Source organism: Gigantopelta aegis, chromosome 1, assembly GCF_016097555.1.
Source record: "Gigantopelta aegis isolate Gae_Host chromosome 1, Gae_host_genome, whole genome shotgun sequence".
NCBI lineage: Eukaryota > Metazoa > Mollusca > Gastropoda > Neomphalida > Peltospiridae > Gigantopelta > Gigantopelta aegis.
The window spans coordinates 33247254-33263747 of record NC_054699.1 but is presented as its reverse complement, the minus strand read 5'-3'; the positions used below and the strand labels follow the sequence as shown (position 1 = coordinate 33263747).

The 16494-nt window shown below is 37.1% G+C and overlaps 1 protein-coding gene across 1 annotated transcript in view; it reads left to right on the top strand.

Moving 5' to 3' along the window:
- Positions 1-16494, top strand: part of LOC121376456 (UDP-glucose:glycoprotein glucosyltransferase 1-like) — a 96451-nt gene that overhangs the window by 38903 nt on the left and 41054 nt on the right. The window contains exons 20-29 of the mRNA XM_041504366.1: positions 14-112; positions 4146-4240; positions 5479-5682; positions 6612-6743; positions 8109-8239; positions 11302-11397; positions 13775-13877; positions 14438-14517; positions 15138-15327; positions 16184-16235. Coding sequence (XP_041360300.1) covers positions 14-112; positions 4146-4240; positions 5479-5682; positions 6612-6743; positions 8109-8239; positions 11302-11397; positions 13775-13877; positions 14438-14517; positions 15138-15327; positions 16184-16235 — 1182 coding nt within the window. The remainder of the gene's footprint in view (positions 1-13; positions 113-4145; positions 4241-5478; positions 5683-6611; positions 6744-8108; positions 8240-11301; positions 11398-13774; positions 13878-14437; positions 14518-15137; positions 15328-16183; positions 16236-16494) is intronic.

Here is a 16494-nt window from a genome sequence, read left to right as displayed (position 1 = left end):
TTTTTGACATTAGATGATGAGATACTTCATGATCCAGATACTTTCTCCCATCTTCCAGCTAGAGATAAGACATCAGTCATTGCAGGCAACTTAAAGTACTTGGCACGCAAAGGTATGTTGAATTTGTCATGGAACTTAAATATTTTGCATGCAAAAGTAGGCTGACTTTGTCAGTAAATGGAACTTAAAGTACTTGGTATGCAAAGGTATGTTGAATTTGTCAGTTCATGGAAATTTAAGTGTTTGGCATACAAAGGTATGTTGAATTTGTCTTTTCATGGACCTTAGTGTTTGGTATGCAAAGGTACACATGTATGCCAGACCTGTCAACCCTCCCGGATTCCGCGGGAGTCTCCCGGTATTTGATCAAATCACCTTATCCCTGTGCGGGAGACAGTTTCTCCTGTTAAATGACATTTTTGTAAGCATAAAAAAAAATCGATCCTCTTTTGTCAAAATAACAGAAGGGAAGTAACTCTGCCTTTTTTTCTCATTCGGAAAATGTCGGCTACTTTCGGTTTCTGAGAATGTAACAGGCCGAATTGTCCCGACTGTTTAACCTTTGCCGAAGTGAGAATTGTGGGATAGCCTATTTATATTGTTAAAAAAGCACATGGAGTTTATAAAATGACGTGTTAACACTGTTATTATAATGTTTGTTGTCATTGTAATGGCTACGAAGCGTGTTGCCGCTAATTCAAAAGGCTGTGTATTGACATTCAGTGTTGCCATATAAAAAAAAAAAAATATCCAATTTAGTTCTAATAACACCTCCGACTTCCCACTGGATTACATAATGCAACTACATGTATGTCGAATCTGAACTGCCAGACTCCGAGTTGACAGCGATACACACGATCCATGTTAAAATCACATGTCACAGCAAGACAACGAAAAGACCAATTAGCTGTATAAACATACTTGTGCCAGTTAATTGTGTATGTTTGTGCAGTAAAATGTTGGTTATAAGGGTATACTTCAAGAAATTATTTTTGTACAATTAAAAAATGTTGTGTTTGACATTGACATAAAGTTACTCACGGAAATGGGTATAATTCCGGTATATTTCGCACGATGTCCGTAATGAGGTTTTACTTATGATTAATGAAAATACAATGTTTATTGCATCATTTTAATGATTTTAAATAAGTACCACGCCACCGTTCCTCATTATAGTAAAAACTGAATATTAATTTATAAGATTTATATAAATTCGTCTTTGGTACTTAGGTACACTAACCACAAATGATAATGTAACGCAACCTGTAAGGCTGTAAGTGTAATACCGTAAATGTACTAATTAAAATTTTTATTTCTTGTTCAAGTTCTTAACATTTTTGGATAAAATATTATTATTTTTTTAAATATGTATTAAATCATAATAATATTTAAACTTAAAAAAAATAAAATAAAAAATAAAATAAAAAATTAATTTTTTTTTTTTTTTTTAATGCCAAGATCTAAGGTTAAGAAGGTATATATGACATTATAAAGTATTCATATAACTTATTGTAATAATGTTTTTTTTAAATCTTGCGATTTTGGGTTAAATTGTGTGAATTTAAAAAATCTCCTGCTTTTTGACAAAATCTCCTGCTTTTTCAACACACACCTCCTGCTTTCTCTTGACTAAAGGTTGACAGGTCTGATGTATGCTGAATTTGTCAGTACATGGAATTTAAAGTGTTTAGCACACAAATAATGTGGAATTTGTCAGCTTGGTTACTATATATTGTTGTGTGTTGGTTGACTTTGTGGATAGACCTACTTCTTATTTTGCCTGTCAGTATCTGGTACAAAAAAATTGGTATGATGTACAAGCTGACTCATGTTTTATGTACGATTAGTTGAACCGGAGATATAGTCGATGAATGTTTTAATATTATTTCAATAAAGATTTCAAGATATCTAAAAAAACTTATAACAATTGTTTTTAAAGTGATCCCGAATGTGGGATAACATTTTTCTGTTGATTTTACTTCCATTTTCATCGAATGAATCAATTGCATTGATATCGCCAGTTGATAAAAGCTTCGTTTTTGTAATGGCGGTGTATATTGTATTTGGCACCCAAGATAAATATTTTACTGATGAACACTACCACTTCCGTTGTTTTTATAATTTATAGGTGATGATATCCCCTCAAAACTGAAAAGATTCTAATATTTTATAAATAATTGCTGAATAAACAATGAACATAAAGTAAAAATCATCAGTTACAACCAATTAAATCTGAAATTGTTGACAAAATATCAGACAAGAGTTAGTGGACACAAAAGACAGAATGACTGTTCTGATCATATGACAAGAATGACCGTTTGATCATTTGACAAATTTGTTGCCAAATAAGTGGTTTTTCAGTCGGAGATTGATGTAACAATGAAAACAAAAAAGTTTTTTATAGCTCAAATAAAATATAATTTTTATTGTGTGTATCAACCATACTGAAGTTTTTTGTCAGTTGAAGTTTTTTGTTATACCACAGCTTGTATCTGTTGATGTCCAGTGTGCAGACAGATCAGACTTCTCCCTATTGCCATATATGTTGTGTTTACTGTGTGTGTTGTGTTTACTGTGTGTCTTGTGTTTACAAAGTGTTACTCTAATTATTTAATTTTCATTCATGATCATAGAGCTTGGTACATGTACACACATTTCCTTTCGGTTTCCACGCTAATGCTGATGCATAGCTTCTGTACTCTGACTTCAGTGGACTTGGTTTGAGTTTGGAGTTTTCCTTCTCCTACAAGAGTTTCCTTACTAGGATTCTGAGACTCTCCAGCCCAGTTTTGATTTTGGAGGTTTTTTTCTCCTAGACAGTTGTCTTTCTTGACTCACGTCCTCTGTCTTTCCAGTCCATATTAGTCTAGTCTCTACCCTTTGACCAGTCCAGCTTGGGTGACCCTACCAGGAGCTGATGCTCCAGCTGGCATAGCTCTCCGAGTCCAAGAATGGACTATGAGATACATTTTCATTCATTTCAACTTATTTTCATGCTTACATCCAATTAAGGTTCAAGCACGCTGTCCTGTGCACACACTTCAGCTATCTGCGCTGTCTGTCCAGGACAGTGGGTTAGTTGTCAGTGAGAAAGAAGAGGGTGTAGTAATCTTACACCTACCCATTGAGTCGTTAAAACTCGCTCTGTCCGGTCCATATTAGTCTAGTCTCTACCCTTTGACCAGTCCAGTTTGGGTGACCCTACCAGGAGCTGATGCTCCAGCTGGCATAGCTCTCTGAGTCCAAGAATGGACTATGAGATAGATTTTCATTCATTTCAACTTATTTTCATGCTTACATCCAGTTACGGTTCAAGCACGCTGTCCTGTGCATGCACTTCAGCTATCTGCACTGTCTGTCCAGGACAGTGGGTTAGTTGTCAGTGAGAAAGAAGATGGCTTAACCACGACAACACCGAGACCGGTAATTATTTCAGAGAAGGAAACTTCACCCTGTCACTATGTGTGTTGTGTTTACTATATGTTGTGTTTACGAAGTGTTACTCATTATTTCAGAGGAGGAGACTCTTCACCCTGTCACTATGTGTGTTGTGTTTACGAAATGTTACTCATTATTTCAGAGGAGGAGACTTCACCCTGTCACTATGTGGGTTGTGTTTACTATATGTTGTGTTTACGAAGTGTTACTCATTATTTCAGAGGAGGAGACTCTTCACCCTGTCACTATGTGGGTTGTGTTTACTATATGTTGTGTTTACGAAGTGTTACTCATTATTTCAGAGGAGGAGACTCTTCACCCTGTCACTATGTGGGTTGTGTTTACTATATGTTGTGTTTACGAAGTGTTACTCATTATTTCAGAGGAGGAGACACTTCACCCTGTCACTATGTGGGTTATGTTTACTATATGTTGTGTTTACGAAGTGTTACTCATTATTTCAGAGGAGGAGACTCTTCACCCTGTCACTATGTGGGTTGTGTTTAATATATGTTGTGTTTACGAAGTGTTACTCATTATTTCAGAGGAGGAGACTCTTCACCCTGTCACTATGTGGGTTGTGTTTACTATATGTTGTGTTTACGAAGTGTTACTCATTATTTCAGAGGAGGAGACTCTTCACCCTGTCACTATGTGGGTTGTGTTTACTATATGTTGTGTTTACGAAGTGTTACTCATTATTTCAGAGGAGGAGACTCTTCACCCTGTCACTATGTGGGTTGTGGCTGATCTGGACTCTGTTGAAGGGAGACAACACATGTACAATGCAATTAAACAGTTGGTGAGTTTCCTCACACAGATTTTTATCTTAAACAAATCAAACTTTAAATGGCAACAGTTTAAAATGTGCTGTATTGTTGTTAAACAAATAAACCCATGATAGATGCCATGGGCCGAATTTACGAAGCCTGTTTTTTTAAACGCAGGTGTTTAGCTGTTTCCCTCCCATTCTCCACTGCAATCGAGACGTGACTTGTCTTTGTAAACACAGCTGTCAACATTCACAGGAGTTATCTATCTTCAGTCTGTGAACGCTACAACATAGAATGACAATCGAACATGTTGAGTGTATTTTGTTGATTGGTATTCGTATTTAAGGTGTTATTGCAATATCGAAAAGAAAACAAAAATATTATCTAAATTTGAGTAAATGTTATTGATGACGTAACATGCACATGGGTTCAAGTTCTCACTATTTGTTTAATTCTTTCTTTTAAAAGATATTGGACATTATTATTTAATAAAAACTGAAGATTTGTAAAGGATGTATTCACCGAAAATAACTGATAATACAGACTTTGAAGTAGATGATGGATGGATTACTCATCGTCGGTTGAAAGTGAAAATAAACTGTCGTAAACAATGACTTTGTGGATCGTGATCATAGGGTTTAAAAAAAATATTGTTCTGTAAATTTTATTTTGGTAATTAGACTCACTTATATGTCTCTAAACTATGACACACATCAAAATAGTGTTAAATTAGTTGGGTTTTTTTTACAATTTGAGGTTGAATAATATAGGTTCAATAGGGATGCAGAGATGATTCGTCCTCTGGACCTTTCGTCCACAGACGATTCGTTGACTAAAAATTCATCCATTGTTGAATTCGAGACGGTTGTCCACAACCAATAATTGTTCTTGGACAATTCGTCCACTATAATTTATTTTTGTATTAATTGTTTACCGTATATTTCGTCCACAAGTTGATAGTGCCACTAAAATTTAGTTTGTTTCATATACTAATAGTTTACCACAAAACAAAAACAGTTAGCCATTTCAATGGCTAAGAAATAATATTTTAGATATTTTGGTCTAAATGTTGTAATCGAAACGTCCAGAGAAAGAACTATCTGGAAAGCATTCAAAATTACATATTTCATGTTGAAAAGCTGGGTGGATAAGAGTTAAGCATTATAAATGCATGTAGTTACATGTGTTTAAGTCATAAACAGGCTTTGTAAATTCTGCCCCATATGTGCTCAGGCGTTGTTAAATAAACATTTAATTTCCTTTCCAGAAGCACAGTGGTGACATGCGACTGAGTGTTGTGTTTAACCCGGTTTCCAGTGACGGCGAAAACAAGATCAACAAAGCTGTGAATGCTGCTTTGAATGTTCTCGTTGGAAACAACGCCCGGAACTTCATCACGAAACTCGTCAAAGAAGAGACTGTCGAAGAGCTGAAGTCAGGAGAGAAGACGATGGAGGATTTAGCTGTCCATGTAAATAAATATTATAATATTCATCATCACCGATAATTGTCCATGTAAATAAAAATAGTATTCATCATCACCGATAATTGTCTCCCCCTGCCCCTTCAGCTCCTTGCTCCGTGGCCGTGATTAATTGTTGATCGATTGATTGATTGATTCATCAATTGATTGATTCATCGATTGATTGAATGATCAATTGATTGATTGATTGATCGATTGATCGATTGATTGATTGATTGATTGATCCATCCATCCATCCATCCATCCATCCATCCATCCATCCATCCATCCATCCATCCATCCATCCATCCATCCATCCATCCATCCATCCATCCATCCATTCCCTCCACAGGCTTTCTGCCAGAAAATAATTTGAGGATATGTCACAAAAACAAAACAAATCACAAGAGCCCTTGATAGGTGATTATGGGTTTAAAATGTTTTGAGCTTGGACGCTGCATTTGATGCACTTCACAAAATTTTAAATAGCAGTTCTCTTACTATAATCCGTCTGAACCTTAAAAATATACCCATTACTTAGCATGAATTAATGGTATGTAATGTTACACCCCCCCCCCCCCCCCCCATACCCTCTGACAGAAACACTAGTCCACTGAGATGAGAGGTACATGTATGTATTTTGTCTTGTGTCTGCCCATGCATCTTTCACAGTCGATACATATAGCTTTGTGAGTGCTGATGTAGCTGGTATTGTTGAAATTCAAGATCCCTAGCTACTTATAATGGGTTTCCTCTGAAGCCTGTGTGTCAGAGTTGCCAAATGTTTGACATCCAGTAGCCAATAATCAGTGTGCTTTAACTTTTTAATTTGAAATTATTGATTGATTTTTACTGGACAACCCTTCTCAGAAGCTCCTCGTGATTGGTCATTTCTTTGCTGAGTAAATATTTCTTCATACATGTATCTCTGTTTGCAGGGCATGGATATTAAGGCTTACCTGTCGGCCCTGGAGAAACAATCGGACAAGTTTTTACAATCTCACCAAGTATTTGCCCAGCAGGTGCTAGGCTTTCAGCCGGGAGACCGAGGCGTTGTCACAAACGGAAAGGTAACACTTATAGGATCAGGACTAGCTCTGGGTGAACAGAACATTTCGCCAAATCAACATTTTAAACTTTAAAAATGGCAAAACCCGAAGTTATTTTCTAATAAAATAACATTTATTACACGAAATTTATTCTCCTAATTAAAATAAAATTCGCCAACTGTTTTTAAAATTAGCAATTGGCGAAATTGGCAAGTGCCAGAGCCAGCCCTGAGGATATTAAACGAGCTTTCAATTCGTATCATGTTTATGTCCGCAGTGAAATAATTTTAAATTTTCACGAGCTTTAGCTTTATTACCCGTAATTGATCTTAATTTATATCACTCATCTCGTTTCGTTGATACCGGCCTCGGTGGCGTCGTGGCAGGCCATCGGTCTACAGGCTGGTAGGTACTGGGTTCGGATCCCAGTCGAGGCAGGGGATTTTTAATCCAGATACCGACTCCAAACCCTGAGTGAGTGTTCCGCAAGGCTCAATGCGTAGGTGTAAACCACTTGCACCAACCAGTGATCCATAACTTGTTCGACAAAGGCCATGGTTTGTGCTATCCTGCCTGTGGGTAGCGCAAATAAAAGATCCCTTGCGGCCTGTTGTAAAAAGAGTAGCCTATGTGGCGACAGCGGGTTTCCTCTAAAAAAATCTGTGTGGTCCTTAACCATATGTCTGACGCCATATAACCGTAAATAAAATGTGTTGAGTCCATCGTTAAATAAAACACTTCTTTCTTTGTTACGTTGACGTTCCTGCCAATCGATGACGTCATCGTGTGATGTCAAAAGAGTTACGTCTCACTTTGCATTCTAGTGGGATGTATCACTTTGATATGTACCAAGATATTTGTAACCATATGGGTAATAATAATAATAAATATCAGCTGATATGTGCCTCTCATTACTGTAAACTGGGTGGGTGGGTGGGGGGATGTATAAATATCAGCTGATATGTGCCTCTCATTACTGTAAACTGGGTGGGTGGGTGGGGGGATGTATAAATATCAGCTGATATGTGCCTCTCATTACTGTAAACTGGGTGGGTGGGTGGGGGGATGTATATAAATTTTGCTTTGTTCACCCTAACTTCCAATTTGTGAAATTTATCGGCAGTTATATTTCACAAACATTTAGGTGATATTCACGAAACAAATTCATGTCATAGTATTAAATGAAATGTGGTTTAAAATACTCTTAGGATTTAGTAGTAACACAGCAGTCATTGTCTGTATTATTATCATGTTTTCTGAGGGGCAGGACTTAACACAGTGGTAAAGCTTTCACTTGATGCACGGTTGATCTAGGATCGATCCCCGTCAGTGGACCCATTGGGCTATTGGTTTTATTTCAAATCCTGTTATATTTGATGTTTTTAGGTTCTTGGGCCCTTAAGAGACGGTGAGAATTTTACAACAGACGATTTTGCTCTGCTGGAGAAATTCATCTACTCTCAGTTCGCTAAGAAGATATCTGACCAGATCAAGACCCTGGGACATAAAGGAACCAAGTAAGGCTTTTAAAGGGGGGACGTTTGCAGAATTTAAGGTCGTACTGTACATGAATATGGATACCAAGTTTAGTTAACCTACAAAACTATACTACAGTTTGATAAACTTACAACAGAGTGAAACAAGAGTCTGATGCTGAAATGGGATTAGATCTGTCTCCACCGGCCTTGGCATAGTAGTTACCCCATTGGTCTACAGGCTGGTAGGTACTGGGTTTGGATCCCAGTCGAGGCATGGGATTTTTAATCCAGATACCGACTCAAAACCCCGAGTGAGTGCTCCGCAAGGCTCAATGGGTAGGTGTAAACCACTTGCACCGACCAGTGATCCATAACTGGTTCAACAAAGGCAATGGTTTGTGCTAACCTGCCTGTGGGAAACACAAATAAAAGATTCCTTGCTGCTAATCGGAAAGAGTAGCCCATGTAGTGGCGACAGCGGGTTTCCTCTCAAAATCTGTGGTCCTTAACCATATGTCTGACGCCATATAACCGTAAATAAAATGTGTTGAGTGCGTTTGTTAAAGGTAGGGTCAACTCCAACAAGAGCCTGATGTGTTGGACGGATGCATACCCGGACCACCAACACATACTGACACTTTAAGAAATGAAAAACACATAATTTTAGAGTTAATAAAAAAACATGATTATTCCTGCTAACTGGGGGCAGCCATTTTGTTTTGTTTTTGTGACGTCCGGTGGGATAGCTTGGGGTGAAGTGACGTCAGCTCCTGACCATCTCCTGTATGTACAGTGTAAACAAAAGCAGTAATTTTCGACAAGGCGCTTCTCTTTGATCAACCTGACTTGTAAAACAGCATAAATGACATAATAATATAATAAACTATTTAACTAAATATATTTCAAGTTGCATTAACGGAACAAAATGGGGGTTATAGTATTTTTCTCTGTTAAATAATCCAAAGGAAAACTGTACACTATTAGGCCTATTGATATGCAACGTTGGAGCAAAAACAACAACCCACGATACCCATGTGATAATTTTCTTTTCTTTGGGACTACGTAATTGGTCAGTTCTGTGGTTTTAGATGGAAAATCAATAGTTTTACAGAACTATTTACAGTAATAAACCATGTCCATTACCATTTTAGGGGCGACAGGTAATATTCCACAATACCAGTATGTATTTTTGTGTCTAGACAGCGTCAAATAATTGGCTCGTCTGGTTACCAATCAAATACACACCTGCCAATCAGGAATCACAGGTAGAAGCAACTAACAGCATAGACCAATTAACTAAGAAAACTTTCCGTGTATCATTTCAGTACATAGGTTAATGCATGGGCAAAACATTGACAATGGTATTTTATTTTGCATTGAAAAATAATATATATAGTGCTGGATATACTTACTGCTGGCTTACTGGGATGTGTATTATTACAGAACATTGCAATGTATGACTATTTATCATCCCGCAAAAACCAGGTAGATTGTGTTTCTCTAGTTCTAAGGCTCATTCCTGACATTACGCATTAAGTATTACGTAACCACCAGCTCGCCAGAGGGCGTACTCTCTGAGATGGTACAAAATGGCTGCGCCCGTTATATATAATAGCCGTCACATTTAACCATTTTATTAATTAACTATACGATTATACTTGTTGATATTAAGCAATAATGTGCATTATATATCGTTGAATATGCATACCAGGCCAAATGCCTTAATTGTCCTCTCCTTTAAATAAAACATTTCTTTCTTTAGATCTGTCTTCATACTTGTCAGAGGTATGTGCTTTTATTCCCCCACCCCTCCAAAAAGGGGGCGGGATGTAGCCCAGTGGTAAAGTGCTCGCTTGATGCGCGGTCGGTTTGGGATCAATTCCCGTCGGTGGGCCCATTGGGCTGTTTCTCGTTCTAGCCAGTGCACCACGACTGGTATATCAAAGGCAGTGGTATGTGCTACCCTATCTGTGGGAAAGTACATATAAAAGATCCTTTGCTGCATTAGAAAAAATGTAGCAGGTTTCCTCTGATGACTATATGTCAAAATTACCAAATGTTTGACATCCAATAGCCGATGATTAATGAATCGTAATTCGTAATTCACATGAAACATATCATACACCCTCAGGATAATTCAGAATATTTTCAAATTATTTTCAGGCATGATTCTGCAAGTAAGGTTTTGATTGGTGGACATGAGCTCCAACTGGCTGCTGTTAGATCCACATGTAATAGTGGAGCTAATTTTAATTAGATTGTCCATTATTCATTTTAAAACATTACGTGACTGCTAAATTAACTTCTGTTTGATCTGTTTTTTAATGAAAATATTGGTGAAAATGGCAAAGAATATTTACAAAACTAATAACCCAAAACGGTAGGATCCTTTCGGACCTAACCTGAACGATTCGGTCAAGAAAACCTCAGCAGTGGATAGCTGGCATTAAGTGTGATGCACATGCTAAACGTGTAACCTGTGATTTACGATTTAGTTTCCGACAATCTTCATTGTGTTCTGCCAGAATACATTACTATCACTAGTATCAGGTTTATAAGGCTTAAATTACATGTTCATTTGATGATGCAGATGCTTGGCCTCGTGGGCTAATGTATTGTACTTGTTTACAATGTACAAGTTCTGTCGGTAGTGGGTTCGAATCCCTGTCCCAAACTCATAAAAAGTTCAAATTGCATTGTTTCACAGGTGTTGATTCATGAAAAATAATCTACACCTTGAACAATAGTGTGACGTCACAGATATGGATTAATTAGACATAAGATATAAACATTTAGACATAATACACATGTCATTTCTTTTCAACATCACCTGTCCTCATAACTAGTGCATATTCCCTACCATTAGTAGACTGATCCAAACATCCCAACAGCCAATGGGATGATCTAATTATTCTACTGTGTATCCCTTCCTGTTCCGGTCACATGACTAACCTTCTTCTTTTTCCTTTGCTTCTATGGTTCGGACGTTCTTTATTTTGTTAATCAGTTGGTAATAATTGCTCTTTATAGCAAAAATAAAACATCTAGTACAAAAATATTAAACATTATGATAGTATTTAATGATTCTCATTTGTTTTCAGGGGGAGTGAACTCTCATTGAAGGTGGGCGCTCTGCTAACTGCTAAAAGCCAGTCAGAGAGCAGAAAGAAGGTTATATTTGGGTCAGATAAACACAGGTAAATATCCAGTATTATTATCCACGTTAATAATCATACGAAGCACACGTGTAATAACAAGTGTTATGACATAATTTTGGGAAGTGATGTAATAACATGGCGTTGCTTCTCCAGTCCTAGCTCAGACTGGGCAGTTGAAATATGTCATATCGTCGTCTCCTTCTAGTTGTGGCTTAAACATTTTGAGTTGGGTCTTGTTATTCATAAAGAAAACAACAATGATAATATGGATAATAAAGAAATTATTACACTCGTGTCAGGATTCATATATTGCAGCTCGGGCAATACAAAAATTTTGACACTCGTTTCGTAAAAATCAGTACGACTCACAAGCTTGTTTAATAATCTCTATATAGGGACGGGATTTAGCTCAGTCGGTTGAGTGCTTGCCTGAAGTGCTTGCATCGCAGGATCGAACCACCTCAGTGGATCCATTCAACTGATTGTTCTAATTAGTGCACCACTGCTGGTCAAAGGCCGTGGTACGTGCTTTCCTGTTTGTGGGAAAGTGCACATAAAAGATCCCTTGCTGCATTAGGAAAAATGTAGCGGGTTTCCTCTGATGACAACAAGTCAGAATTACCAAATGTTTGACATCCAATAGCCGATGATTAATTAATCAATGTGCTCCAGAGGTGTCGTTAAACAAAACAAACTTTATTTCCAGTAATAATACTGTGGTTTTAAGTGTCTTCATTTTATTTCCATGCATGCTATCCTGTCCATACACATCAGCTAAGCTATCTGGACTCTGTGTTCAGGGCCTCATTCCACGAAGCGATCTTAGAGCTAAGATCACCATAAATGCATAATTACCTAATGCACTTAAGATGATCTTAGTGTTAAGATCGCTTCGTGGAATGGGGCCCTGGACAATGAATTAATTAGTTACCAAGGCTGTAGATCTCACTAATTTGGACACAACGGGGACTTTTGTCTTTTCTGAGTGCAGGAAGGTCGTTTTAGTTCAGTACTGTCATTAACCGCTGCTGGAGAGTTGTCAATATTCAAAAATACATTTCGATTTATTGAGGTCAAATATTTTGAGGTCAGCAAGTAACGATGACGTTTGTACTTAATTTGTATTTTGCGCACAACTTTTATCGCCTCGACTTTGCTGCAATCTAAAGACCTGATGACAGTCACTCTTCGCAACCTTCCTCTCAAGACAATGTGTCACAAGTATCAAACAATAGATGATTAATTAATTAATGTGCTCTAGTTATGTTAAAGACATATTGTCACAGACCACTGACCTATTTAATGGTCTAACAAAGTATTACCTGAACAAACATCATTTGATTTGTCCCTAAATGTACTTTATTCAACCATCTTCATAACCACAATACTCCATTTATTAATGATATTTTGTAAAAATAATTGAATTATGGCAATGGTCCACAATTAAAAAACTAAAATTGCCGAGAGGGTTGACATGGATTTCACTTCGTCATGGTTCAGTTACGGTGATGCGATAGCTAGATTTGGTTTCCAACAATTAATGTAATTTTTATTTATTATCCATTTTTAGAGAGATAAGGTCCTTAAATCTGTGACAGTATGCCTTTAAACAAAATCGACTTTTTCTGTGAAGATTATGTGTTCGATTTATCACACAGTCGACATCTTGGAGATGATGATCAACCCTTTAATAGCTGACAGCGCACGGTGTGCTGTTAATTTAATAACGTTGTGGACATGGTGGTGCACCCACACTGCTGTTGCTTTGACCATGACCTCATTCCAGCATGGGGCGGGATGTAGCCCACTGGTAAAGCACACGCCTGATGCACGGTCGGTTTGGGATCGATCCCCGTCAGTGGGCCCATTGGACTATTTCTCGTTCCAGCCCGTGCACCACGATTGGTGTATCAAAGGCTGTGGTATGTCCTACCCTGTCTGTGGAACAGTGCATATAAAAGATCCCTTGCTGATAATGGAAAAATATAGAGGGTTTCCTCTTTATGACTGTGTCAAAATGACCATATGTTTGACATTCAATAGCCGATGATTAATGTGCTCTAATGGTGTCGTTAAACAAAACAAACTTCTTCATTCCAGCACAGACAGCGAGACAGCGTTGGGCCCATTGGTGTAACAAAGTCTGTGGTATGTACTATCCTGTCTATGGGATGGTGCACATAAAAGATCCCATGTTTCTGATCGATAAGAGTAGCCCATGAAGTGGGTTTCCTCTCTTAATATCTGTGAGGTCCTTAACCATATGTCCAACACCATATAACTGTCAATAAAATGTGTTGAGTGCATCGTTAATTAAAACATTTCCTTCCTTCCAGCACAGACAGGAAATGTTTAAACAAAACAATATTTTTGTTGTTGTTATTGCACTATTGAGATTGTCTCCCTTTGTTTACAGCGTGGTGAAGATTCCTGCAGATGAGACTGCCCCTGCTTTCTTTATTGAGGCGATTGTTGACCCGGTTTCCAGAGACGCACAGAAACTTGCTTCACTCCTGGAAGTAACTACGTGTTTTAACTTATAACTTGCATATTACCACAATCTCGCATTTATCACTAGAATCTTAAGTTACTTGTTACTAGAGACGCACAGAAACTTGCTTCACTCCTAGAAGTTCCGATCTGTTTTAATTTATAACTTGCATATTACCATAATCTCAAATTTATCACTAGAATAAATTACTGTACGTTATTTGTTACTCAAATAATGTGAATTTTTTAGTTGCTTTTGGTCTATAAAATTTTGTTGTTGATCACAATTTCTTTGTAGTGCAGCAGCCCAAACTGCTTTGCAAAGGCAAAAGGCAGTAAGTCTGAATAAAAAATTAAGCAGTTGAAAAATTTAGTTTCTCAATATTAATACCTCAAGAAGATATTTTTCTGGTATCTGGTTCTTATTTTCAAATACCACAATTCACACGTCATTTCATACTCAATTGATTTTAACTGCTCTAAACATTTTAAATAAAGTAATATTAACTTATTATAAACTACAAAAAAAAAAAAAAGGAAAAATTAACCAAAACTTGCAAAAACAGTGCTTCAATTCTTTTTGTTTCAGGTTCTAAGGGAGGTAACTAATGTGGAAATCAAGCTTTACCTGAACTCGAAGGACAAGCTGTCAGAAATGCCCCTCAAGAGGTTTGTTTCTTAGTGGATGTTCAAAGTTATCACTGAGTGTTTTTGTGGGTGTACAAACCATAGGTTAACAGGGAGGGGTAAATAACAGCTTAAACTTTTATGACAAACCAGAAATGTTCCTAAAAATGTTTCTTAAAAATTAAGAATTTTTATTTCTCCTTTACGAATTAAAAAGAGAGATACAGGTATTAGTTTTTCAACAACAGCGAACATGTTTAGCTCAGCATTATATTTCTCACTCCAGCCAGTGCACCACGACTGGTACATCAAAGGCCGTGGTATGTGCTATCCTGTTTATGGGATGGTGCATATAAAAGATCCCTTGCTGCTAATCGAAAAGATTAGCCCACGAAGTGGCAACAGCGGGTTTTCTCTCTCAATATCTGTGTGGTCCTTAATCATATGTCTGACGCCATATAACCATAAATAAAATGTGTTGAGTGCGTCGTTAAATAAAAAGTGTTCAGTGGTTTTCAAATGTGCACATGTTTTGTTAAAAGTTTCCTTTTCTTTTAGCTCAGCATTAAGTGCTAGACACAAATATCAGTGGTTTTCAAATGTGCACATGTTTTGTTAAAAGTTTCCTTTTCTTTCTTCATCACTATGTGTTTATATTTCAGTTTTTACCGCTGCGTGCTGGAGCCTGAAGTGAATTTCAATGACGATGGCAGCTACACGTCTGGTCCGTACGCCCGATTCAACGACCTGCCCCAGAAGACTCTCCTGACAGTGATCATGGAGCCCCCCGAGAGCTGGTTGGTCCAGGCCGTGAGGTCGCCGTACGACCTCGACAATATATTACTGGAAGAGGTAGGACACGACCAAGTGTCATAGTGAAAGTTATAGATCTGCACATTTTAAGTTCCATTAAAGGGACAGACAGTAGTTTTTAAACACTAACTTAAAGGCATATTATTCACTATTAGAGTCGTTTATGATCACTGAAATCAAACATTACTTATATTTTATTGTTTAGATTATCCATTTCCGTAGAACTGAAGTGTTTCTGGTCATCCTGTTGTTTTTAATACCACAAAATGCATTTTTTATATTTTTTAAAATGCACGTGCGTTTGAGAAATAACAGTTATGGAGTCGAGTTTTAGTCTATTTTTAACAATATTTCACCGTTTCAATGTCACAGACTCTTGTTTCACTCTCTTGTAACGTTATCCAAATATGTTACAGGTTTGTAATGTAACCAAACTTGGTATCCATTTTTACGGGTTGAAACTAGAGTTTGCGCCTTTAACATAGTTGTAAACATCATATTTTGCTAGTTTTGCGACGACAAAATTTTGTCATTAAAGCTACTAACTAATCAGAGTTAACAGGCAGTGTAAAAATATATTTTGGTTATTACATTTTTATCTATTAAAATTATGCAATTGTGTATTTAATTTTTAATTTTTTTTTTACTATCCTTTTGTAGGTTAACTTGTCTCTTCTTCTGTTTTTAAACATGTTTAATAAGATACATGTGCACAGAAATCATGGTACCGTATTTTTTTTGTATTTGTTTTTTTATCCATATATGAAGTATTTTTCGGAATCCCAAAAGAATAATATGCTTAAATATATGATCATCAATGATTCTCTATATATTTTTAACTTTTTGTTGTTGTTCATACATTTATTAAGCTGGCTGTTTTGATTTTATGATATAGGTTGATGTTGCTGTAACTGCAGAGTTTGAATTGGAATATATTCTTCTTGAAGGTAAGAAAATGATCACTTAGTGCATTTGTGACCAGGGGCCTAATTCACTAAACTCTCGCAACTTTGCGATCTCGCAGTGCAATGCTAAAAGACTTGCAAAGAGGATGCTTTGTTGTCGAGCAGAGCCTAAGAGACCTTTGTGAATTAGGACCTAATTCACTAAACTCTCGCAACTTTGCGATCTCGCAGTGCAATGCTAAAAGACTTACAAAGAGGATGCTTTGTTGTCTAGCAGAGCCTAAGAGACCTTTGTGAACTG